General features: G+C 36.9%; 1 protein-coding gene across 1 annotated transcript in view; it reads left to right on the plus strand.

Moving 5' to 3' along the window:
* The window catches only part of STT3B (STT3 oligosaccharyltransferase complex catalytic subunit B), a 102891-nt gene extending 76001 nt beyond the window's left edge, over positions 1–26890 (plus strand). The window contains exons 6-16 of the mRNA XM_070359884.1: positions 4825–4923; positions 5912–6058; positions 7143–7191; positions 11146–11300; positions 14641–14852; positions 16439–16626; positions 17236–17407; positions 18271–18444; positions 20950–21063; positions 23118–23330; positions 25571–26890. Of these exons, the coding sequence (XP_070215985.1) occupies positions 4825–4923; positions 5912–6058; positions 7143–7191; positions 11146–11300; positions 14641–14852; positions 16439–16626; positions 17236–17407; positions 18271–18444; positions 20950–21063; positions 23118–23330; positions 25571–25651 (1604 nt within the window). The 3' untranslated portion in view covers positions 25652–26890. The remainder of the gene's footprint in view (positions 1–4824; positions 4924–5911; positions 6059–7142; positions 7192–11145; positions 11301–14640; positions 14853–16438; positions 16627–17235; positions 17408–18270; positions 18445–20949; positions 21064–23117; positions 23331–25570) is intronic.
* The last annotated feature ends 236 nt before the right edge of the window (positions 26891–27126 follow it).

The following is a 27126-nucleotide window of genomic DNA, read 5'->3' on the forward strand; positions in this document are numbered from 1 at the left end:
TAATAATAAAGCAAAACTGGTTGAGTTTGGAAGTATTTTCTGTTTCTTTTGGTTAGTGCTGTTGTGTTTGAGAGAGAAGTATTTTGCCAGCCCTTTCTATTAAATATCACCCAGGAGATAGAGCGAATGCTAAGGTGATTTCATGGTAGATTAGAGTTAACTAGAATATAATATTCACAAAACCTTTTCTAACTTTATTTACATAAAGGGACGTACAGTAGTATTTTAAAAGCATGAAGGGTGCTGTCAACTTAAGTTGCGATACTTTGTCAGGGAGAAAGAAAATACTTAAAGATTACTTTGGGGAACAGCAAGAGCTTCTTGAAAACTGGGCATTTCTTTGGTACTTGAATCAGGCCTTTTGGTGCCTTTTATTTTACAGACCAACTCATATGTGCACCTTAAGCTAAGAACAGTGGTTTGTTTCTTTTCTGTATCAATCTAGTCCCACCCAGTACCCTTGGGAAAAAAAAGTACTGTAAAAGTGAAAAGATGTTTAGGTTCTGTTTTAGAAGATTACTATTTGTCCCAAATCAAAGAGATTTTCTTTGCTTACAAATAAGCTAACAGACTTTGTATATATCTTCCTAATGATAATTTGAGGGGAATTCTAACACATTGGAAGTTTGATCTGCAGGAGAAAATTGCTGGTAACTATACTTCCACAGGATGGCAGTGTGGTAACATTGTCATGATGTAATGAATGATTTACCACACTATTGGTCTTGTTTGTTTCCTTAGAACTCACTACTTTGATGGAAAGAAAGCTTTATTCTTCTGGTTTAAAGGGTAAAAAAAAGTAGGTTAAGATAGATGGATAGAAGGTTGTGAAGATGTAGACCATAGTTTGGTCAAGTTTCAGAGTCTGATGGAGAACAATTGCTCTGTGCGTGTGCTGTTGAGGGTTCTGAGAATGTCAGAGAATGGTGCAGGTGGTGTTATGTGCGTCTTCAATGTCCAGGTCAAGAAGCAGAGCTCTCGCCCTCCTTTAAGTTCTTACAGAGCCAGGGTTTTTTCCACCAACGTTGCATGTACTTGCTCCATTGTATTGAGGTAATTTGTGTACATCTTTGATTTTCCAAATTGGATATCTGATTCTTAGAAGGTCGGATTGTATTTTTAGAATGTCTTGACCATAATAGAATATAACTTAATATTTGAATGAACTAAAGAGATAATTTTAAAACATATGGTACAAAGACTCGAGAAAAACATTTTCATTTTGCATTGGAGAATGGTTTAAGAATTGAGGGTTTACTTCACAATTTCTACTAGTTTCACTGTTTCTTAATATGTATTTTCTGTGTTTTAAAACATGGGTTTGTAAATGGGATTTAAATTGAGGTATGGTGATGTATATCTAATTTTACAGGTTCAAGAAGAAGGGCAGTATTAAGCAAGATAAACTTGAAATTTTTTTTTTTTAAACAAAATTCAGCTGAGTGCATTTTAAGTATCTAATTGGCTTTATTAATGATTCATAAGTTGGGCAGCATCACTATTCTAGCCAACTAGAAAGGAGCTCCAAAGAACCACTGTAAGGGAAAGATTTTTTATAGGCAAGACAAGGAATTCATAACCAAAAAAGCCTTTCAGGCTTAGGTAACCTACTTGTGGGGGAGGGAAAGGGTCTTTGTGGCAGATTCCCTCCTCTTTCTTTGGGCAGTGGGGGTTAGAAAGAATTACCTCATTTATGCTGACAGAACATTCCATGCTGACCTAGTAGAATAGTATTCCTGGGGAAGGTTGTGACTACAGTTAGGATTGGGTATTGAGTCTTGAATTTCAGCACTACTGACTCCATCTGGGGCCTTTAACAATGGAAATATTTGTGTGTTAAAGAGTACTATGAAGTAGAACATACATCCCTCTATGTAAACATCTCAGTATCACTGATCCAAAAAAGATAAAAATAGGGAAGACATGAATCAAGTTCTTTTAAAAGAAGATGGTTATCTTCGGATTATCGCATGTATCACGTTTATTAGCTTTGAATCATCAGTGTATGTAAGTAGGTATAAATGAGGTTAGTTTGGGTAGAGGAATATTTATAGGTAAAATATTGTTGAGAACATGTCTGTTTCTATTAGTTGAGATTTGTTTGACACTAACTCATATTTACAAAGTAATGTGTTTGCAAGTTAAAGTCCCACCTGGCCTTTTTTTTATGTTTCTTGAGATTGAGTTTCTTTTTCTTGAACCTATCTCCATCACTTTTTTTATTAACTTGAACTCTAGTGTACCACTTCTTTATAAAGAGTTTTCTTTACCTAATGGCAGTGAATGCCTGTGTAGCTTCATGAAACCACTGAAATGAGAATATTAGCAGATTTAGTCTCTTTTTGAATATACCTGGAAAAGTAGAAACAGTTAACAGATTTTCTTGGGCTTCAAAATCACTGTGGATAGTGACTGCAGCCATGAAATGAAAGACACTTGTTTGGAAGGAAAGCTATGACAAACCTAGACAGTATATTAAAAAGCAGAGATATCACTTTGCTGACAAAAGTCTGTCTGGTCAAAGCTATGGTTTTTCCAGTAGTCACGTGTGGATGTGAGAGTTGGACCATAAAGAAAGCTGAGCACCGAAGAATTGATGCTTTTGAGTTGTGGTGTTGGAGAAGACTCTTGAGAGTCCCTTGGACTGCAAGGAGAGCAAACAGTCAATCCTAAAAGAAAATCAATCCTGAATATTCATTGGAGGGACTGATATTGAAGCTGAAGCTTCAGTAATTTTGCCACTTGATGTGAAGAGCCAACTCATTTGAAAAGACCCTGATGCTGGGAAGATTGAAGGCAAAAGGAGAAGAGGGCAGCAGAGGGTGAGATAGTTGAATAGCTTCACCAACTCAATGGACATGAATTTGAGCAAACTTCAGGAGATAGTGAAGAACAGGGAAGCCTGGCACATTGTAGTCCATGGAGTCACAAAGAGTTGGACAGGACTTAGTGACTGAATAACAGCAGTTCTTCAAGGTCACAAAATGACCATGTTCCCATTTTTTTTTTCCTAATTCGGCCTGCTTACTCTTTGTGCGTCTACACAGACTGATTTGTAAGAGAAACATACTGGTATTTGAACAACATCAACCACAATGGTTGGCAGTTCAAATATATGTGACATAGAATTTCTTGTTCATATTTACTTTATTGCATTTGCGTTCACATATCTCATTGAGAGTAGTTCTAGTCCAACACTAATGTGTCTGTGAAGAAAGCTGAGCACCAAGAATTGATACTTTTGAAATGTGATGTTGGAGAAGACTCTTGAGAGTCCCTTGGACTGCAAGGAGATCCAACCAGTCCATTCTGAAGGAGATCAGTCCTGGGTTTTCTTTGGAAGGAATGATGCTAAAGCTGTAACTCCAGTACTCTGGCCACCTCATGCGAAGAATTGACTCATTGGAAAAGACTCTGATGCTGGGAGGGACTGGGGGCAGGAGGAAAAAGGGATGACAGAGGATGAGATGGCTGGATGGCATCACTGACTCGATGGACGTGAGTCTGAGTGAACTCTGGGAGTTGGTGATGGACAGGGAGGCCTGGCATGCTGCGATTCATGGGGTCGCAAAGAGTTGGACACAACTGAGCGGCTGAACTGAACTGAATGTGTCTGGAAAGTACATTGTTGGATGAGTTTGTTCTGCAGGATCCTCTTGACAACCAGTTCTTTGTTAGCTTGAGGTCATCAGAAACTTTATACATTGGTCCTTCCTATTACATTTACTTAAGCTTCTTAGCCTTTTCCTAATACTGTAGTCATCTCTGACCAGACAGCTTGGAAGGCAACTTAACATTTGAAATGTTAACCCATAATTTACCTCAATAAGCATGCTTTCTCAGCTGGGATAAAGAGAAGTATATGCTGTGCTGTACAGTGTGTAGCATACAGATGCGTCTGCTGAGCCGTTCTCTTGCAGTCTTTTTTTCCCTAGTAGAGTACTTTATTTGCCAAGCAGTAAATATTGACTATCCTTCATAAAGTGATGTGTATAATAAGCTTTTTAAATGGAATATTTTTCACATTTACTTATTTCAGAAGAGTTTTAACTTTTTTTCAAAGTAAGTTTTAATTATGACTATTCCAGATATTTTCGCTGTAATGATCTGTGAACACCTTAATGCAAAAACAAGTCCTTCATACAAGCCGTAACCACTTCCCAATTTGCCTATACACTTAGGTTCATATAAGCCAAGAATACTACATAGTATATTCAGTGCAGAAAGCAAATAAGTTTCCTTTATTAGATCCTAATAAATTTGTAACTAGTCTGTTTTATGACTTGACCTCTGTGCACTTAGTTCTTTTATTCTTTAATAATAGAAAACCTAGTAGATGGACATAAAGTTTCTTTAAACTGGTTACATTACTGTACAAAAATATTAGGAGATTATAAAAAGGTTGTGAAATACTTACAAGCTTTTCAGACTGCAAGCTACTCATATAGGATAATGATAAGCTTTCATTTGGTAATGCATACTTTGTGTTAATGCTAATAGGAATGGTGTTTACATGCTTATTGGGTCATGTCAACAATTGTTAATGATAGGTTGAAAAAATTTGATTCCATTTTCAGAAGAAGAAAACAGCACCAGTCTCCTTAAAATAATACTTTTCTTAAATGGCAGAAAAGAATTGTATGTTTTATAATGTATGGTTGATTAATCATCAAATATGTATCAAATAGAATAGTCACTTCAAAATTCTATTAAAATAAGTTGTTAAAACTTTGCTAAAAAAATACATGAATCATGTATATATTTATGTTTGAAGTACTTAATGGTAATAGTGAATTGTCCTTGTTTCCTATTTTGTCTTTATAGCATATAGCACTTTCTATATTGTGGGCCTAATATTATCCATGCAGATACCTTTTGTGGGATTCCAGCCAATCAGAACAAGTGAACACATGGCAGCTGCAGGTAGGAAAAATATCTATGTTCTTTCTTCTAAAGAATCCATGAATGTGTGACTGGTCTTCAGTGGAATGAAGGGTTCTTTTGGGGTTTTGTTGTTGTTTCTAATTTTCATTGTATTAGTTCTGAAACATCACCACTGTAAAATATGACAGAATTTATTGAGACTTTCTGATATTGGGCTTCTGAAAGTGCCTGTCTTCCCAGGTATGACTGTTTTGAGAAGGTAAAACATCCTTTTTTGCCAACACTAATTTGCTTTGTATAAACAAATATTAAACATTTGCTTTGTATAAACAAACATTAAATAGTAATGTATCTGTATACTGAGTTATTATACCGAGTTGTCATTTTACCAAATTTAGATGGAATGAAACATTTCATTTTTATATTCTTTACATCTCACTAAAATATTTTATCCATCCCTACTAACTAGAATTAAAAGAGCTTTTATATTGATTATAAAGTCACATAATTCTCCCTAAAGCAGAGCATTTTGCCATCATTAATCTGGGTCACAGATAACAAGATATAATGAAAGATCTGTGAATAAAACTTTTTATCAGAGATTCCACACAAGGTCCATGACCCATGGAAAATCCGTGGGTAGTCATTTTGTTTGTAGCATTTTATAAATATCGGTATATTTAACTTTGAGATGATGATGGTCCATAGCTTTTATCATCAGATTTTTCAGTGAGAATCTCGAACCACACACACCCACCCCAGCTATGAACAGTAACCATATATTGTTGTTCAGTCGTTAAGTCATGTCCCCACGGACTGCAGCACACCAGGCTTCTCTGTTCATGTATTAGAAAAAAAAAATGTAACAGAATTTTTTGGATGTATTAATTGGTTACCTGTCATTTGACAAAGGAAATGTCAGATCACTGAATTGTACAAGGTATTCTAAGTCTTCCAAATTAATGTTTCTCAATGTTCTTAGAAAAATGCTTTGTTGATTACTTATATGCACCTTCTCTTTAATTAGGTGTCTTTGCATTGCTGCAAGCTTACGCTTTCTTGCAGTATCTGCGAGACCGGTTAACAAAACAAGAGTTCCAGACCCTGTTCTTTTTGGGTGTGTCGCTAGCTGCAGGTGCTGTGTTCCTTAGTGTCATCTATTTGACTTACACAGGTAGGTGTCATCACCTGTCGGATGTGAATATTGTCTCTAGGTCATTGCAAAAGGTAAATTCTTTTGCAAATTTTGTACATGTTCCATTTATCCTAGTAGGTCAGCTATTGTTTCCTTAGAAACGGTATGAAAATAAGTCAAAGGTTCTAAAATCTGAACAGCACTACAAATTTCTTTCTTTTTTTAAACAATATATTTGTTGCTTCAGGTTTTGCTAAATCCACATTCAAGCATCCTTCTCTTGATAGATGATTAGGCCCAAAATGTATAAAATCCAAAGTTTCTGGTGTTAATGGCATAGGTTTACCCTCCCTAGTGTGTTATATACTCTGTCTCCTGCTTCTAAACAGCCAACCAGATCAGCTTTCAGTCAGCTTCTGGATTCTAAGTTACTTTCTTGTCCTGACTTTACCAGTCACTGGAAGCAAATCAAATTCTTTCTGAAGATATGTCAAATTAATGTACCAGCTTAGCTCATAAAATCATGAAGAATTCATTGACAGGAGTAAAAGGCATAAATGTTTAAAATCACCTTTATAATTGATCTAAATTTGGCGTACTGGACACCTCTCACTTTTTAAAATTATCCAGTGCTATCTTAATATCTCTACTAGTCAATTAGAGGTTTAAAAGAATCAGAAAGCTTTCTACAGTGTTGGTGTCATTAGCTTGTTGTATTTCTTTGGAAATGTAATGTCCATGGGTATTTTTTTAATTTGATCCCTAAGGCTCAGACAGTAAAGAATCTGCCAGCAATGCAGAAGACCTGGGTTCGATCCCTGGGTCAGAAAGACCCCCTGGAGAAGGAAATGGCAACCCACTCCAGTATTCTTGCCTGAGAATTCCATGGACAGAGGATCACAAAGGATCCATAGGATCACAAAGAGTTGGACATGACTGAGTGACTTAACACTACTACTACTGTATTTTATGTGATGACCAGCTGTGTGAAATACAGTATAACCTTTTTTTTAGGGCAGTTCTTTTAACATTAGCTTAAAATTAGTCCAAATAATCCGTAAACATAAAACCAATAAAAACAATGAAATGGCCAATGAATTTCCTTTGCATTTTTCCTTCCAAGGTTACATTGCACCATGGAGTGGCAGGTTTTACTCATTGTGGGACACTGGGTAAGTGCAGATAAGTTATTTGCCCTCATGTTATTTAAATATTCTTTTGTCTTCTTTATTGTTAATATCTCTGTCAATACCTGGCAACATTCTAAAATATTTAGCATATACCGGTTTAGTAAATGTTGTATTTTGTCTTTGTTATAATATCCGTTTGGAATTCACCTGTAGTTTGATATGTAAGTCATATTTCTGTTCTTCATGGGCAACTCCTTATTTTTGTTTATTAAAACATTTCAGGTAATACGTGCCATTTTAATGATTGATTTTTTTTTGTTTTTACCAATGTATTCAAAGTTTCCATCTGTTAGTAATATTTAATTTTTAACCCTTAAGGATAGATACTATGTTATAAATCCATATGCTATAGATATGAGAAAAAATTTAATTTTATTTAAGTTTCCTGGTGTTTTTTAACCATCAAATATGCTAGAGGATATTTGTTGCATTTTTTAAGAGTGCTTTTACGAGATGAGTTAATAAAAAAAATTTTTTTACATTAGCTCAATACTTTTTTAACTCTAAAAATGTTTTCCTAAGGATAAGAAAATATCTCTTGGTGATAATTGATCTCTCTCCCTTGATTCTGCTATTCTGTTACCCCATGTGGCCCGATAAAAAACCTACCACATTTTATTGAACAGGCCTGCCCTTTGATATAATACCAAAAAGGCCCCTAGCCAGGCCTAATTAAAGGGCATAAGCAAATGATGTATGGGTGGCTGAAGCTAACAGACACATACTCCCGGAGATCAGCCTTTGCATCACCAGAGAGTTTGAAGGAAAAACCCCAGTTGTAGAAGTTAATTAATTCTGACTAGGTTAAAATTTTACTAGTCATACTTATTCTTGTTTTCAAACTTTACTTGCCCACTTTGGAATCTTAGGACATTTCAGAGAAAATCTGTCTTGTCCTTTCCATGTCTCTGACCAACCACCTCTGTGCCATCTCTGTGTTAAGAAAGGTATTGTCACAATAGGATATCTTATTCTATGAGTTATTCTGCTAGTCACATATCCAAAAGGTAGTCGAACTCATTGGTGCAAACTTAGGAAGTGCTTGTTCAGTTCAGTCCCTCAGTTGTGTCCAAATCTTTGTGACTCTATGGACTTCAGCATGTCAGGATTCCCTATCCATCACCAACCCCCAGAGTTTACTCAAACTCAAGTCCATTGAGTCGGTGATGCCATGCAACCATCTCATCATCTGTCGTCCCCTTCTCCACCTGCATTCAATCTTACCCAGCATCAGGGTCTTTTCAGATGAGTCAGCTGTTCACATCAGGTGGCTAAAGTATTGCAGTTTCAGCTTTAGCATCAGTCCTTCCGATGAATATTCAGGACTGATTTCCTTTTGGATGAACTGGTTGGATCTCCTTGCACTCCAGGGAACACTCAATACTCTTCTCTAACACCACAGTTCAAAAGCATCAGTTCTTTGTTGCTCAGCTTTCTTTATAATCCAATTCTCACATCTATACAAGACTACTGGAAAAACCATAGCTTTGACTAGATGGACCTTAGTTGGCAAAATAATGTCTCTGCTTTTTTAATGTGCTAAGTTGGTCATAACTTTTCATCCAAGGAGCAAGTGTCTTTTAATTTCATGGCTGCAGTCACCATCTGCAGTGATCTTGGAGCCCCTAAAGATAAAGTCTCTGTTTCTACTGTTTCCCCATCTGTTTGCCATGAAATGATGAGACCAGATGCCATGATCTTAGTTTTATAGATGTTGAGTTTTAAGTCAACTTTTTCACACTCCTCTTTCACTTTTATCAAGAGGCTCTGTAGTTCTTTACTTTTTGTCATTAGGGTGGTGTCATCTGCATATCTGAGGTTAATGATATTTCTCCTGGCAGTCTTGATTCCAGCTTGTGCTTCCTCCAGCCCAGCATTTCTCATGATGTACTCTGCGTATAAGTTAAATAAGCAGGGTGACAATATAGAGCCTTGACGTACTCCTTTCCCGATTTGGAACTCTTGCTTTTTCGATGATCCGGCGGATGTTGGCAATCTGATCTCTGGTTCCTCTGCTTTTTCTAAATCTAGCTTGAACATCTGGAAGTTCATGGTTCACATACTGTTGAGGCCTGGCTTGGAGAAATTTGAGCATTACTTAGCTAGCGTGTGAGATGAGTACAGTTTTGTGATAGTTTGAGCATTCTTTGGCATTGCCTTTCTTTGGGATTGGAATTTTCCAGTCCTGTGGCCACTGCTGAGTTTTCCAAATTTGCTGGCATATTGAGTCCAGCACTTTCACAGCATCTTCTTCTAGGATTTGAAATAGCTCAACTGGAATTCCATCACCTCCACTAGCTTTGTTCGTAGTGATGCTTCCTAAGGCCCACTTGACTTTGCATTCCAGGATGTCTGGCTCTAGGTGAGTGATCACACCATCATGATTACCTGGGTCATGAAGATCTCTTTTGTATAGTTCTTCTGTGTATTCTTGCCATGTGTCCTTAATATCTTCTGCTTCTGTTAGGTCCATACCGTTTCTGTCCTTTATTGCGCCCATCTTTGCATGAAAAGTTCCCTTAGTGTCTCTGATTTTCTTGAAGAGATTTCTAGTCCTTCCCATTGTATTGTTTTCCTCTATTTCTTTGCATTGATACTGAGGAAGGCTTTCTTATCTCTCCCTGCTATTTTTTGGAACTCTGAATTCAAAAGGGTGTATCTTTTATTTTCTCCTTTGCCTTTCACTTCTCTTCTTTTCATAGCTCTTTGTAAGTCCTCCTCAGATAACCATTTTGCATTTCTTTTTCTTGGGGATGATCTTGATCACTGCCTCCTTTGCAATGTCATGAACCTCCGTCCATAGTTCTTCAGGCACACTTGTCTATCAGATCTAATCCCTTGAATCTATTTGTCACTTCCAGTGTATAATCATGAAGGGATTTGATTTAGATCATACCCGAATGGTCTAGTGATTTTCCCTATTTTCTTCAATTTAAGTTTGAATTTGGCAATAAGGAGTTCATGATCTGAGCCACAGGTCATCTTGGTCTTGTTTTTGCTGACTGTATAGAGCTTCTCCATCTTTGGCTGCAAAGAGTATAATCAATCTGATTTCAGTGTTGACCATCTGCTGATGTCCATGTGTAGTCTTCTCTTGTGTTGTTGGAAGAGGGTGTTTGCGATGACCAGTGCATTCTCTTGGCAAAGCTCTATTAGCCTTTGCCCTGCTTCATTCTATACTCTGAGGCCAAATTTGCCTGTTACTCCAGGTATTTCCTGACTTCCTACTTTTGCATTCCAGTCCCCTATAATGAAAAGGACGTCGTTGTTTGCTGTTAGTTCTAGAAGGTTTTGTAGATCTTCATAGAACTATTCAACTTCAGCTTTTTCAGCATTACTGGTCAGGGCATAGACTTGGATTACTGTGATGTTGAATGGTAATGTTGAATGTGATGTTGAATGTTGCCTTGGAAACAAACAAACATTCTGTCGTTTTTGAGATTGCATCCATTATGGTCATCTGAGTTAAATTCACCCATTCCATTCCATTCCATTTTAGTTCACTGATTCCAAAAATGTTGATGTTCACTCTTGCCATCACCTGTTTGACCACTTGCAATTTGTTTTGATTCATGGACCTAACATTCCAGGTTCTTATGCAATATTGCTCTTTACAGCATCAGAACAAGTGCAAAAGAAATTCCTATTTGAGCAAGCATTTTTGTGTTAGAAATCACACAGAAGAATATGTGTGTGGCCTTTTATAACTGGCCTTAGATAATTCTAATTTTAGGGGGAAGTATGTTGATTTTGGTTTTACCCATATGTGTCAGATTTATATCCACTATAGCAGGTAACATTGGAATGTACTTTTAAGCCAGAAGAGGGAGAGATGGGAACCATATCTATTAGTACAATCAAAGAAAGTTTATTCACCTAAAAGGAACTTCTGTTTTATCATTTAATTTTAAATAACGTAAACTTCTTTAATACCAGGTATGCAAAAATACACATTCCAATTATTGCATCAGTGTCTGAGCATCAACCTACGACTTGGGTATCTTTCTTCTTTGATCTACATATTCTTGTGTGTACCTTCCCAGCAGGCCTGTGGTTCTGCATTAAAAATATCAACGATGAAAGAGTATTTGGTAAGAGGTTTTTAATAAATACTTCGGTTTATTTTTGTTATTGAGATTATCATTCCACCATGAAGTTTTGTCTTTGCTCAACTTTGCATAAAGATAAACTTTCCTCTCTTACTTTGCATAAGTGCTTAACCAAAAAAAATTAAGTGAATTTGCATTATATATACTCTTAATTATTAACTGTTTAACTTTTGGACTAGTATGTAAGCTTTTCCTTCAATTTATTGTTTTCTGAGAGGTTAATGTAATGATAGTCTGTGGCTGAGAATTGGAAATTATAACTTTGTTGACAGAATAGACTTGAGTATGTTTTCTCAGTTAATTCTAAGTAGGAAGACTTTTGCAGGGGCATCCATGATCCAAAAAGTTTCAGTGGGAAAGTACATTTTGTAATAGAATAAGAATCACCTGTAAGTAAATATCCTCTTGGCTGATAGATTTGTGTAATTTTCAACCAACAAGACTTAGAATTACAAACTATTTTAAAGCCATTGTTTAAGATAAGACCTGAAACTGAAAATGCTTTGTAATATGCACAGGGTCACACAAGCATATATCTTGTATAAGTACGTGGCCTGGACCATGCATGACACTCACAAGTTAGAGTTTCAGAGTGAAGTCAGGAGAGAGAAAATAGCATCTACGTAGGTGCTAACCAAAGAATGGCACTCATTCTTTTCTGCTGTATATAGGTCAGTGGACTTTGGAGAAAGCCATGTTAATACTACATCACTCAAGAAGAATTAGTTTAACAAATTGCCCATTCATGATTTAGCAGTCCCAATCCTAGATACCAAGAGAAGGGAGTGTGTGTGTCTAACAAAGGACATGTCTAAGAATGTACATGGCAACTTTATCCATAATAGTCCCTAGTTAGAAACATTCCAAAGGTTAGCAGTAGAAAAAAGAGATTCTTATGCATTTTAGAGTGGAATACAGCACAACAATTAATATAAGAATAGCATGGGTAAACAAAAGAAGTCAGTACAAAAGAGAACATTTTATATAATTTTATTTCTATGAAGTTTAAGAATAAGGAAGCATCACTACGAACAAAGCTTGTAGAGGTGATGGAATTCTAGCTGAGCTATTTCAAGCCCTAAAAGATGATGCTGTTAAAGTGCCACACTCAGTATGCCAGCAAATTTGGAAAACCCAGCAATGGCCACAGGACTGGAAAAGGTCAGTTTTCATTCCAATCCCAAAGAAAGGCAATGCCAAAGAATACTCAAGACTACCACACAGTTGCACTCATCTCACACGCTGGCAAAGTCATGCACAAAATTCTCCAAGATAGGCTTCAGCAGTACGTGAACTGAGAATTTACAGATGTTCAAGCTGAATTTAGAAAAGGCACAACCAGAGATCAAATTGCCAACATCTGTTGGATCATAGAAAAAGCAAGAGAATCCCAGAAAAATATCTTCTTCATTGACTTCACTCAAGCCTTTGACTGTGTGGATTATAACAAACTGTGGAAAATTTTTCAAGAGATGGGAATACCAGACCACCTGACCTGCCTCTTGAGAAATCTGTATGCAGGTCAAGAAGCAACAGTTAGAACCAGATGTGGAACAATGGACTGGTTCCAAATTAGGAAAGGAATACGTCCAGGACGTATATTGTCACCTTGCTTATTTAACTTACATACAGAGTACATAATGAGAAATGCCAGACTGGATAAAGCACAAGCTGGAATCAAGATTGCTGGGTGAAATATCAATAACCTCAGAGAGGCAGATGACACCACCCTTATGGCAGAAAGTGAAGAGGAACTAAAAAGCCTTTAATGAAAGTGAAAGAGGAGAGTGAAAAAGTTGGCTTAAAGCTCAACATTCAGAAAACAAAGATCATGGCATCCAGTCCCATCACTTCATGTCAAATAGATGGGGAAAGAGTGGGCTTCAAAATCTCTGCAGATGGTGACTTCAGCCATGAAAGTAAAAGGCACTTGCTCCTTGGAAGGAAAGCCATTTCAAACCTAGACAGCATATTAAAAAGCAGAGACATTCCTTTGCTGGCAAAGGCTCATCTAGTCAAAGCTATGGTTCTTCCAATAGTCATGTATGGATGTGAGAGTTGGGCCATAAAGAAAGCTGAGCATTGAAGAATTGATGCTTTCAAGCTGTGGTATTGGAGAAGACTCCAGAAAGTCCTCTGGACTGCAAGGAGATCAAACCAGTTAATCCTTAAAGGAAATCAATCTTGAATATTCACTGGAAGGACTGATGCTGAAGCTGAAGCTCCAGTAGTTTGGGCATATGATGTGAAGGACTGACTCATTGGAAAAGACCCTGATACTGGGAAAGATTGAAGGCAGGAGGAGAAGGAGATGACAGAGGACGAGATGGTTGGATGGCGTCACTGACTTGATGGATAGCAGTTTCAGCAAGCTGTGGGAGTTGGTGATGGATAGGGAAGCCTGGCTTTCTGCAGTCCATGAGGTCACAAAGATTCAGACACAACTGAGCGACTGAACTGAGAATAAGGAAAGTTAAATTATTGCTTTAAAAGTTCAAATAGTGATTACCTGTTTTATGGGAGAGCATAGTGGTTATTGATTAGGAAGAGGCATGAGGGCTTCTCCTGAGGAGGGATACAGATGTTCTGTATTTTGATATGGGTGGCAATTACATAGGTGTGTGCATATAAAAATTCACTGAGATAAACAATATTGTATAGTAAATGTATTTTTTAGTCAGGAAAAAAATATGAATTTGTTTCAAGTGAGATGGGCACTCAGATGACTCAGTAACTTTGTGAAGTCACAGCCTCTAGCCAGAAATGAATAGAGACTTTCCCCGTGGTGAGCACATTATCTGGAACAGTTTGATTGTTGGAAAGTACTTGCAGACTTTTTAAGTTTCTCGGCAATAGCTTCATAAGTTCCTCCTTTGGTTAATAAATTATTTTCTTCTTATCCTATTCTTACTTTAAAGCAGGCTTTATGCCAAATATTGGCATGATCTTTTCATAGACTATTTGATTCTATAAACTTACTGTGCCTATAATTCACCAAACACATTTTCCTCTGTTATGGATTTTCCTAATATGTGATGCTGTTGACAAATAACAAATTGTCTCATTCCCCATAATAGCTATAATTAATTTGAATCCTGATACATTTCTCTCAACTATTGATATGTAGTGTTTATTTGGTCAATACTAGTTATAATCTCTAAATATGACTTTGAAATTGGTTCAGATTATCAGTTTAGAAACAGCCCTTTTATGAGATGTTTGTCTGTGTTTCGATTGTCCTTTGAAGTAGTATTGAATTTTCAGTGGGTCTTCCTGAGACCCTTTCTTTCCTGAAGTATTGTAAGAGAACCTGTCTTTGCAGTTGCACTGTACGCCATCAGTGCCGTCTACTTTGCGGGCGTGATGGTCCGGCTGATGTTGACCTTGACTCCAGTCGTCTGCATGCTGTCTGCAATTGCCTTCTCAAACGTTTTTGAGCACTATTTGGGGGACGACATGAAAAGGGAAAACCCTCCTGTGGAGGACAGCAGTGATGAGGATGACAAGAGAAACCCAGGAAATTTGTATGATAAGGTGGGAAATCTAAAGTAAGGCCTTTAAAAGTTTTATGTGTTCCTTTGTTTTGTTTTTCCATCATAGTAAGAACCATACATATTAAGAAGTGTGGTTAAACAAGAATCTAGAGAAAGTTCGTCTTTTCATTCAGAATAAGAAAACAGAATGTCACCAGAGTATATAATCACCTTTTGGGTCAGGTTTTATAAACTAAAACCCAATTTTGAGAGCAAAAAGCTGATGTTCTTACTAAATTACATAAAATTTAACACTATAAATCTTTCTGAAACCACGTGCACAAGGGTTTATCCTTGAAGTCCATATTCAGTGTAAACGTTTTAAATATCTGGTAGACTGAACAGTAAATGAGGGATATTGTGTATGCTGTTTTGTCTGACACTTTGCGACCCCATCGACTGTAGGTCCTCTGTCCGTGGGATCTTTCAGGCAAGAATACTGGAGTGGGTCACCATTTCCTTCTTCATGGGATCTTCCCATGTCTCCTGTATTGGCAGGTGGATTCTTTACCCACTGCACCACCTAGGAAATCCCATATGAAGGGTATTAAATGCCTTTTTTTTTTTTTTAAAGTCTCCAGTTCGTTAATACTAGGTGCTGGGCCCATATAATGTAATTTACTTTTAAGATCTCAGGAAACACAGCAGAATTAGATTTGGTGGAAGTGTGGAAAGACTTAGAGCACTTATCTTGAACAACAAATTAAACTTTACTACATTAACTAGGTTTTTAAGTAGCAGTTTAAAACTTTCCTTACTATGATAGGTCCAATATCATTCATACAGATTAGTGCTATTAAAGCATATGCCTGCTTTTTTGTTTATTTTTGTTTTGTGGTTTCTTAATAATTAACCTTGCAGTTTAGAACCTCTGACTCTGTCCTGTTCTCTCCTGGTTTTTGATGAGGTTTATTGTTTTTTTTTTTTTTTTTCTTTTTAAAATTTTATTTCACCTTTAAACTTCACAACATTGTATTAGTTCCGCCAAACATCAAAATGAATCCGCCACAGGCATACCTATGCTCCCCATCCTGAACCCTCCTCCTCCTCCCCCCCCACACCCTCCCTCCGGGCCGTCAAAAATACAATCTTGATTTTAACAAGCTTATTGATTTAGGGTTTGGAAATTGGAAAACTCATTCTGATAATGTGTTCTTTTTCCTGTACTAAAGTCCTACAAAGTCCTGGATTATAACTGAACATTGCTTTTTTTAGGATGAGGAATTCATTTTTTTTATAAAGAAAGGTTGCCAGGATGAGACCATTTGGTTCTCCCCTTTGTATTTATGTAAACATAAGGTCAATTGAGTTCCAAAGCAACTTCTTACTGGAGATATTTTGCTCTGCAACCAGTTCCTGGATTGGGTTTAGTTCCAGGAAGTCTTCTTTTTGACAGTTGACTTGAGAATCTACCTTGATAATTTTTAGAAAACATTGTATGACCCATGCAAGAATTCCTGATGGTTATACATTCTCCTCTTGAAAGAATTAAATTGATAGATGACATTCTCCCAGCTTCTCCATTTAATGTCTTAATGAAAGCAAATGAGATGATGAATTTGTCTCATCAGTTTTCTGTATTTTCAGGCAGGCAAAGTGAGGAAGCATGTAACTGAGCAGGAAAAAACAGAAGAGGGATTAGGTCCTAATATAAAAAGCATTGTCACGATGCTGATGCTGATGCTGTTGATGATGTTTGCAGTCCACTGCACCTGGGTCACAAGCAATGCGTACTCCAGCCCAAGCGTGGTCCTGGCCTCTTACAACCATGATGGGTAAGAAGATGGCTTAACTACGAAAGGGTTCCACACCTGCTCTTTCTCTTGCCTCAAAAAATAGAATTCAGAGGTCTATCTGAATATCTTCGCATATATAACATACACATTAGTCTTTCTCAAAGTGTCATGCTTGGACACAGCATCATCATTACCAGGAAGCCCATTAGACATGCGCGTTCTTGACCCCACCTAAGCATGTAGAGTTAGAAACGGGGGGGTGAGACTCAGGAATCTGTGTTTTAAGGAGTGCCCCAGGGATTCTGATGCAGCTGAAATTTAACAACAGGTGGTCTCTGTTCTGCCCCTACATTCCCACCCCAGCTTCTGCTTCATGTGGATACTCTTCAGACTTGTGCAGGCTCCATTTCAGAACTACTATATCAGAATTTGCTTTTTTACATGATAGCCTGGTGGTTTGTATGCCTATTAAGTCAAAGAAGCACTAGTCTAGCTCTTTTTTTTTTCTTTCTTCTTCCTACCCTTGAGGCTTTTTAACTACTATCCTTAAAATATGAAATTATTTAGTGGCCTGGCACCCCAAGATTTTAAGAAACCATCTTCACATTTATAAGGTCTTATTTAAGTTAATATTGTGATTCTTTTCAGAACCAGGAATATTTTAGATGATTTCAGAGAAGCTTACTTTTGGCTAAGGCAGAATACAGATGAACATGCCCGAGTGATGTCTTGGTGGGATTACGGCTATCAGATTGCTGGGATGGCTAATAGAACCACTCTGGTGGATAACAACACCTGGAATAACAGCCACATAGCACTGGTAAGAACTTGACCAACAGAAGGTCAAAAGTTACAAACCGTTATTCACTACTAAGACATCAGACTTCACTTGTGATTAAGTAGGAAAACTGTGGGGGAAAGTGCTTTTTGTTTGCTGAATTTTCAACATACTTCTCTACATATTTGTTCAGTAAAGTGATTCAATGTATGCTTGCTTATTTGGTTTTTAAGACTAGAATTTGTTTATCATTCAGAATCAGAGGCTATATGCTGGAGAATGAGGCAAAATCTGAAATTTACTGTATTTGTCTTATATTTTCCTTTTCGTAAGTTAAGAAAATTATTTGCAGATGTGTAAAGCAAGTGCAGTGTGTTTTATGAACATGCACATTATGTTTACTCTAGCTATTACATAACTAATTTACATTAATTAATCACCTTTCTGTTCTCTAAAGATTTTAAATAGATAGCTAGGTGTTAGCCAAATGAATTTTGTTTGTATTTAGTGTTGCGGCTAATCATTAGGTGTTTGGTAGACTGAAGAAAAGGATATATTTGTTGTAGCTAGATGGATGGTCATCCCCAGCATGGGATTTTGAGAAATTCTACTACTTTTAAGCTTTTTTTGTTTGCTTTCATATTAAAATGTTAATTTAATGCGACCAAATTACTAGGAAAATATGAGCACATATCCTGATTTTGACATGCTGTAGTTGGTTATAGTAAGGGAGGTGCTTATAAATCTCATGAATTTGTTGAATTTATAGCAGATTGTTTCTATAAAAGGAATTCCATGTAAATCAAACTTTTGAGATGCATTCTATTTTAAGGTAAAAATGTGCATTCATGTTTTAGTGTTATTTTGGGACTAAGAACACACATTCTCACTTTTTTATTCTTTAGGTGGGAAAAGCTATGTCTTCAAATGAAACAGCAGCCTATAAAATCATGAGGAGTCTGGACGTAGATTATGTTTTGATTATTTTTGGAGGGGTTATTGGCTATTCTGGTGATGACATCAACAAGTTTCTCTGGATGGTTAGGATAGCTGAAGGGGAACATCCAAAAGATATTCGGGTAAGAAACTAGGTTCTTGTTGGTGTGTGAAGGACCATTCCCAGAGTGCAGGTAACCCTCTTCCCTTTCTGACTGCGTTGTATTTGTTATCATCATCCTGTCTCCAGAGCAGTCCCTCACTGTACTGTTTACTAAAGCCAGCATAAGCATTTTCCCAGGTTTAAAACTTTTGAAATCTGGTACTCCCATTCTCCTCTAGGAAACAATTTCTTCTCAAGATTCTTGCTTTTACTCCTACAGCCTCTCACATTTGCCCTTTCCTTCCATTTTTGTTGCTTCCACTCTGGTATTGACCCCAGTGCTCATAAACCTGAAATAGGACAGTAGCCTTCAAATTGCTGTCTTTGCCTTTGTCTGTTTCCTCTCCCAATTTTAACATGACATTGATCATGTTACTTTACAGCTTTTTTTTTTTTTTTTTTAAGCCTCCATTAGTTTAAGGAAAGGAGCCTCGGAAAAAAAAAGGCAGACAGATAAGAGTTGCAACTAAACCCTGCCGCTGTCAGCTTGGTGCTTTGGGCAAGTTGTTTTTCGACCAGTCAGCATTATATGGTTCGAGTGGTAGGTCTTGTTCTAGGTTCTAGTGTTAACAGTGGTGATTGGGCCATTTCAGTTGATAACTAATAGAGATGCCAGGAATAATTCACTTGTAGTACTGTTATGAGATTTTCTGGTAACATAGATGAACCCTCAGCCTCATGACTGGTTTAGAATAATCAGAATGATGATTGAAATAGGAAAGCATTGGTACAAAATCAAAACCACTTAGCTCAGAATGCAACCCTTTAATACTTCCCTTTGCTGGCTTCTTGTCCTGCTAGCAACGTTTTCCACTCTGTCACTCTCCCCTAGCCCATGAAACTTGGTTTGTGTTTTCTTTCCTTGGCTCATCTGACATTCATGTTATAATCTTTTCTTCTTGGGGTACCTTCCCTACAATAGTTCTGTCCTCTTGGCAGAGGTCCTTCTGTGGTAGGTACATCCATGTCTCTATTCATCAGGTCATGTCCAGCCTGTTTTGTAGGTAGACTGTGTTGTATCCTCCCACTCAGAGAGGATGGGCACCCAGCAGTGAGGTTACATGATGAAGGCATAAAAGAGGAGAGTAGGATTCACTGCTGATCCGGAATAAAAGGACCTTTTGGGAAAACATGGGAATGTGTTATGTGTGACAGGGGTAAAGTTGAGTAAAACCCCAGATTTCCTGTTTAAACATAAATGCTTAACTACCCGACATTATCTCTTAACTACCATTAATAGTATTTCCTTGTATTTACATTGGTCTTAATCTTCCAAGTATGTGAGTTTTCACTTGTGGATTTGCTTTTAGCAGTGTTAAAATTTTGACATGATAGATTGAGATATGTTTTGAACATTTGTGTAGAGAAAAATCCTAATTTTCTGTGCTTTGTGAGGAAGTAATTTACACATTCACATGGTTCACAAAATGAATATATATAGGGACATACAGTAAAAGTGTATCCCCCCCCCAAGAAAAAGAAAAAAGTCCATGGTAATCTCTTGTTATTTTCTTATTCTAATTGAAGCAGATAACTAGTAGGAAAATATATCAAAACTAATAGAATTATGTAAAGTTTTAAAATAAAATAAAGAATATATACATTGTTCTTGTATTTTTTTACTTCACAATATTCTATGGAGATCTTCACATATTAAAATATGGGGATCCTTCTTCATTTCTGTTTTTTTACATCTGTATAGTGTGTTCCATTGCGTGTGTGCACTATGATTTATTTAACCTGTCCCTGTTAATGGATATTAAGATTTTTCAAGTTTTTTAATCTGAAACGGTGGTGCAATAAGTAACTTTCTACACTCATCATTTTGCCCACATTTTAGTATCTCTGTAGGATAAATTCCTAGAAAAGAAATTTCTGTCAATAGTATCAGATTGGCCCTCTCAGAGGTTAATTTATAAACTTGATGCGCTTACAATAAAAATTGCTGCAAGAGTTTTCTAAATGTTCCCCTCCCAACTAAAAAAATTGTTTTGGCATTCATATGGAAAAATAAAACAAATTTAGGAAAACTCTGAAAAGGAATAATGAATGGCTGGGGAAGGGGACACAGTTGGAGAGAGTCAGCATACCTAGTATTAATTCATGGTGTTGGTACCTTTTTTTTTTTTTTTTTTTAATTATTGAGGTTTTATTATAACATGGTTTAAAATCTGGTAGAATTAATTGCTCTCCTTCATCCAGCAAACTATTGTTCTCTTTATGTTTTCTTGGATACTTTTTTCTTTTAATAAATAATTTCTGGACTGAGTATTAAACACCCATGATAGTTTTGTGGGTTTTTAAGAGATCATATTAAATTTATAAATTTGTCTTCTGATACTGTGTTTTTTTGAGATTTAACTAAATACGGCTTTATGAAGATAACCTCAAAAGCTAGCTCTTACGGGGAAATGAAAAGGGGAACCTGTAGTTGTGAATATGTTATATTAAACTGACACAGAAACTTCTGGATTCTTTCCTGTAGGAAAGTGACTATTTCACCTCACAAGGAGAATTCCGTGTAGACAAAGCAGGATCCCCTACTTTGTTGAATTGCCTTATGTATAAAATGTCATACTACAGATTTGGAGAAATGCAGGTTAGTTATAATCTTTGTTTTTTTCTATAATCTTTATTTTATAAGCTTTATTCTAGACTTTTTCTGTAATCTTTATTCACAGGAATATTTTAACAATAGTCTTGTTTGACTCTAAAAAGCAGGATAATATTTTGGTTGTGCTCTAAAGAAAAATGTGCTCATCTAAAATTTTTTCTACTCTATTTACTTTCTGAAACTTCTGTGTGAAAAATGAGGAAATATTTTTTAGAGCAGAGGTTTCTTTCCAAAATGTTAATTAATAGAGGCTTAAATCCAACCCTTGCCTGCCATCCTGCTTTTTTTTTTTTGACTTCATGTTTTTGGAAAACGTTGCTCTCCCAGCGAGGGGTCTTCCAGTTGGGCAGCAGTGTGATCTTAAGTAGCTTACTCTACTGCCTGGTGAGGGAAAGCTGGAAATGAAAGGGTTGGATTATTTAGTCACTTCACACATTTATTCTCTCCCTGTTCTCCATTACCTCAAATAGCTGGGACTCTCTAGGTCAGCGTTTCCCAGAAAATTAGAATGATGTGCTACAAAAGATTTAGTCAATGAAAGGAATGAATGGACAGGGAAGCATTGTGGCAAAAGGAACGAACAGCAACTGTCACAAGCTGGGGTCCAGATCGGGCTCTATCATATCATGTAATCCTTGGATGAGTCACATTCTCCCTGGGCTTGGTTTTTTCCTTATCTGTATATAATGGGGCTCCTGGTAGCCTCTACTGTTCTTCCTAACTTTTATATTCCATGACTGTCATACCAAGTTACACCTTCATACTAAGGTTATATTGAAAACTTTCTGGTTCCATGCTGCTTTCTGGTTGATACTAGAAGGCAGAGGAAAAAACCACGGATCAAGATAACGCTTCTGCATTATTCATTTGGAATTTTTTAAAACAAGTAGCTTTAAAAAATAATAATTTTACTACTAGGTTTAAGTTTTTGTTAGTGTTTTGATTTCTTTTGAAGGCAAACTGCCTGGTCTCTAAACTCATGTTATGCTAAGAGATAAGCACTAAGGGCACAATAATTAGCTGCCCCAGAAAATTGGTGAAAGATTAGTTTCTCTATTCACTAATAATAGCATTAAAGGACCTTTGTTTTTCCTGTCTGATCGAGAGTTCTAAGCCATGCATCTAGCATGCATTCATTTTGATGCGTTTCCCTACTCAAGAATATGTTCAAGACATGAAGTATAATAACTTTCCTGTTGTAAGATATGTAATAAGTTATTCCCTCATTGGACGAGATTTGTTTTCTGGTCTTATTTTTAAATTGAATTCACTTAGGTTCTATGTGACAGCATAAACCTACTCCGAGAATTTCTTAAAATCCTCTCCCTTGCCTCCATTTTTGTCTCTCCTCGTCCTGGTTAATCTTCCCTTGGTTTGGTTTAACGTCCTTTGTAGTTGCCACTTTCAGGATGTTTAGCATCAGGCTTACTTGTGCTCTGATTTCACAAGTAGCACTGGTGAGAGAGAGCCACACTGAATAAGGTAAAGTCGTCGTGCACCTTACCTCCTAGTGGAGGATGCGGATAATTTTGAAAATAAAAATTTTAGCAACAAACACTATAGAATAAAACAATCAGTGGAGGAGACTTCTCAGTCATCAATCTAAAGAAAAGATTTCCCTGAAGTGATGGTGTTTGGGCTGAGACCAGAGAATAGAAAGGAGCCAGTCATGCAGAATTGCCAGATGAAGAACTTTGAGGCTGGCAAAGTAACCTGGTAGTGCAAGGTCCAGGTAGGGAGGCCCTTCTGTGTTTGCTCTGAAAACCTATAAGAAGGGTTTTCATGGATTTCATTTTGCTGTTTTGGGTTTTTTGTGCCTGCAGGCCCCTCGTCCATTCTAATTCTTATGCATTGAGTTTCTCTCTTGCTGATTTCTTCTTGTCTGGTTAGCAGCATACGAGGACTGGTTAACAGTATATCACTCTGATTCTGTTTCCCTAGTTTAAAAAGAGAGAGTTGTGCTCTGGTGATAACACTCCCTTCTAATACTGAATGTTTCCCAGTATGTTTAACATCCACCACTCATGTCACTTTTGCAGCTGGATTTCCGTACACCTCCAGGTTTTGATCGGACACGTAATGCTGAGATTGGAAACAAGGACATTAAATTCAAGCATTTGGAGGAGGCCTTCACATCAGAGCACTGGCTTGTAAGGATATATAAAGTGAAAGCCCCTGATAACAGGGAGACACTAGACCACAAACCTCGAGTAACCAACATTTTCCCCAAACAGAAGTATTTGTCAAAGAAGGTGGGTACCAAATGAAGTCAGGTCTATAAAAGAGTAACTCAAGATCGGTCGGTTTGTCTGAAAAATTACTGAAAATTGCTAATAGGTTTTCATTTGCCAGATTTGTAAAGACCAAGGCTTAAATACAAAGTAGATATCAAGTGCCAACCTTACAAACTAAGCACTTAAGCTTACCGCAGGAAGCAGCTGTTTCTGGAGAGTTCTTCATGCAAAGAGTGGTTATCAGTGAACTGAGCCAAGATTTTTCAGAGACATTCTGGCTTTAATTTGTGCCACTCCCATTACAAAGACTAGTTTGTAAAGTAAGATGTGTCTGTGGCCATCAGTTTCTGAACCTTTGTGAAAGTAAAAATGCCAAACACTCAGTAGCAGTTGTGATTCATTCATGATCATTTGGTTAAAGCAAATTTATATAGCATTTTCACGTTCCAGTCTCAGTACAATGTTACTATATTATTCATTGAATTAAAAAAAAGCTCAAGTTGAATTGAGTCCTGAATCCTCAAAAAATTTATCTTTAGATAATTATTAAGTATAATTGGCACGAAAAAGCTTGTAGGCAGAATTATGATGATGAGACCATTGCAGTCTTTTTGTAATACTTAATAAGACATGAAGCCTTTTATTAGAAGTCATTATAGCTCACTTAAACCAAATAGGTCTAATCTTTGCTATAAAAACTATTGAAAATGAGTATTTATATGGTTTGCCCTCTGTGGGAGATGGAAAATAATGAACAGTCAGATGAAATACGAAGATTGTATTTTAAAGTACAACCCTTAATAATACTAGTTGTTGTTAGACTGATTTCAGTCTTAAATCTTGAAAGATGCTTGTGTTTACATTGTCCAGATCAGTTATTTTAAATCATTGAAGGGGCTTCCCTGGTGTCTTAGTCGGTAAAGGATCTGCCTCCAATGCAGGAGACCAGGGTCCGATCCCTGGGCCAGGAAGATCCCCTGGAGAAGGAAATGGCAGTCGCAAAGAGTCGGACATGACTGAACAACTAACACTTTCACTTTGTATTACTTAAAATATACTTCAAATATGCTCAGAATACCAATTCAGTTTACCCTATAAAAGTGCTAACTATTAACTGAATGATATGTAAATGGAAACTTTAAATGACTATTAAAGTGTTAGTCGCTCACTTGTGTCCGACTCTTTTGTGACCCCATGGACTAAAGTTTGCCAGGCTTTCCTGTCCAGGGGATTTTCCAGGCAAGAAACTGGAGTAGGTTGTCATTCCCTTCTCCAGGGGATCTTCCTGAGCCAGGGATTGAACCCGGGTCTCCCACATTGCAGGCGGATTCTTTACCACCTGAGCTACCAAAGTTTCTGAAACTACCTCCATAGTTATATTTAAATATGAGAATTGAATTGAGGGATCAGTCTCTTGAGTCTTCACCTACTGCTAACCCAGTACTTTGATGATGCATTGAATTACTTGTTGAATTGAATTACGATAAAAAGTGTTGCCTTTTTTCAGTGTCTATGAAAATGTCAGATTTGTCAGACACATGTCTTATATGATTTATCTTGTGAGACTCTAAGATAGCAAACATTTTTGCAGTAATTTGTTTCTTACACCACAGACATCAGTTTGACAGTATTTTTTTTTAAAGATGTATGAAACTCAAAGGATGTTACAGTTTTGTTTTTTTTCCCTTGGTGTTTGCCTTTTGTTTCATTTTGAATATTTAAGTGCTGAAGAATGTGCCAGGTAACTTTATTCTCTTTTATTTTTGTGGATAGGTATAGGTCATCCTTTTACAGATAAGAGAATTGGGCTCCAGAAGTTACCAAGTTAATTAGGATTTCTGACATAGCTAATTCTTGGAGCCTAAATCAGGAGCACCAGAAACAGTTGCTGAATCCTTAGTCTAGGCATACTCTAGCATGCTTAGAAATGTGAGTCATTATAGCTAAGCATTTCGTGGTTGAGAAGGCAGGTCGGGGTCCATTCACTTGATGACAAAGACATATGACAGGCTTTGGAGGAGCACTGTGGTGGTCTTTCCTCATAAAGCTGAGGACCTTGTCCAGCTCATCCTGGACCTCCACATCCTTGGTGTAGAGCAGTGGGGAGTGCTTGTTGACAGTTCAGGGAGACCGGACCCAGGAAGAGCTGAGTGCTTATTAAGACAGTCTTCACCACTCTGCAGTAGACCATGTGTGTATCCGTATTTTTAATCCAAAAGAAACCTGCACTAACACCAGGTATTCTGTTTTCTTTTCAGACTGCGAAAAGGAAGCGTGGCTACATTAAAAATAAGCTAGTTTTTAAGAAAGGCAAGAAAATATCTAAGAAGACTCTTTAAAAACACTGTTCTGGTTCCTAACTTGAAGCAGATGTCTTTGTGAGAACCGGTCTTTGCCTTTAGCTCATGTCGTGTTTCACAGCAGCGGAGGGTACAGAACCATCACTGGTCCAGGTTAACAACCAAAACTCTGGCAACACCTGATTTAAAAAATAAAATTGGCTTATTGAGAACAGCTGTTTTTGATTTGTAATGTGAAGCAAGACAGAGCACTGCTGTAAATGTCTTAACAGCAGATTTTTTTTTTTATTGGTACATATTATCCTTCAAATCTGAAAATTTGGACAATTCGCACCAAAGAACCCTCTAATTTGGTCCCTGGCACATGCGTACTTGTCAAGGTTTTTTTATTCTTTTACAAGACCTGCATTTTATTTGAATGACCCAGATAGCAATATGTAAAATACAAATGACAAAATGTGATGCAAGCTTCTTGAACCAGTAAAACTAGTACAGGTCTGAGAAAGAGGTATGAGAAGAGTACTTCCTTGAACTATATTTATTTTCATGTTTCTCCAGTGCAAAGAATGTTTCATCAAATGTGCATTTTCTATTGCTTACTGTTTGCTCTGAGAAGAAGCTGCTGTTTTAAAGATGGACCTCTAACTCATTGATTCAAGTAGTTGTTGTTTTGTTTTGTTTTTTAATGTTGAAACATTATTGCTGCTGTTAGCAGTTGTTTTCACCAGGTACTTACAGAGCAGATACCATACATGGTTCATTCAAGGGCTAAATTTATATCCTTTGGCAATCATGGCAACACACACAATGTTGCTTGTTAGCAGGCTGGGGTTCGGTGTCCTACTCCTGAGGTGAGCACTGTGTTTACATACAAAAGGTTAAGGAAGAAACCCTTAAAGTGGACAGGTATCCAGAGTTCGTTTTGTGTGACTCTTCAAAATGACAAAGGATTTGTAAAATTCTGGCTTTCTCTCATTTTTACAAGTTTCATCCATCACAATGACTTTTGTCCTTTGCTCCATATTTGTTAATCCCTTAAGCATTTGATGAAACACTCTTTAATGCTATGTGCATTTTCTTTTATTAAAAATGTGACAGTTGTCAAAAAATGCACTAAAATGTCAATGGAGATTGAACATGTTCACTTTCCAGCTCATAGGCAACTTTATATAGACTTGAAATTTTTCTCCTGTTTAGTGAAAGTAAAAGAGAAAGGGTTTTTCCTGCCACAGGATATCTTTCCTTTTTTTTTTTTTTTTTTTTTTTTGATATAAACAAGCATAACTTACACCACTGATTTTGGTGGAAAAGTGCAGAATAGTATGTACCTTTTATGAAGAAAAGTGTAATTTACAATATACAGTGAGAATGTTACTGCCAATTTTCTTTTTCCAAAGTGTAGAATATTCTTTGATTTATAGAATTCATTTTTGACCCAGATGATGGTTCTTTTACAGACAAATAAAATGGTCCAACATTTTCACAAATGAAGTGTAACTGAATCTGGATTTCTG

Source organism: Bos mutus, chromosome 22 (genome assembly GCF_027580195.1).
Source record: "Bos mutus isolate GX-2022 chromosome 22, NWIPB_WYAK_1.1, whole genome shotgun sequence".
Lineage (NCBI taxonomy): Eukaryota > Metazoa > Chordata > Mammalia > Artiodactyla > Bovidae > Bos > Bos mutus.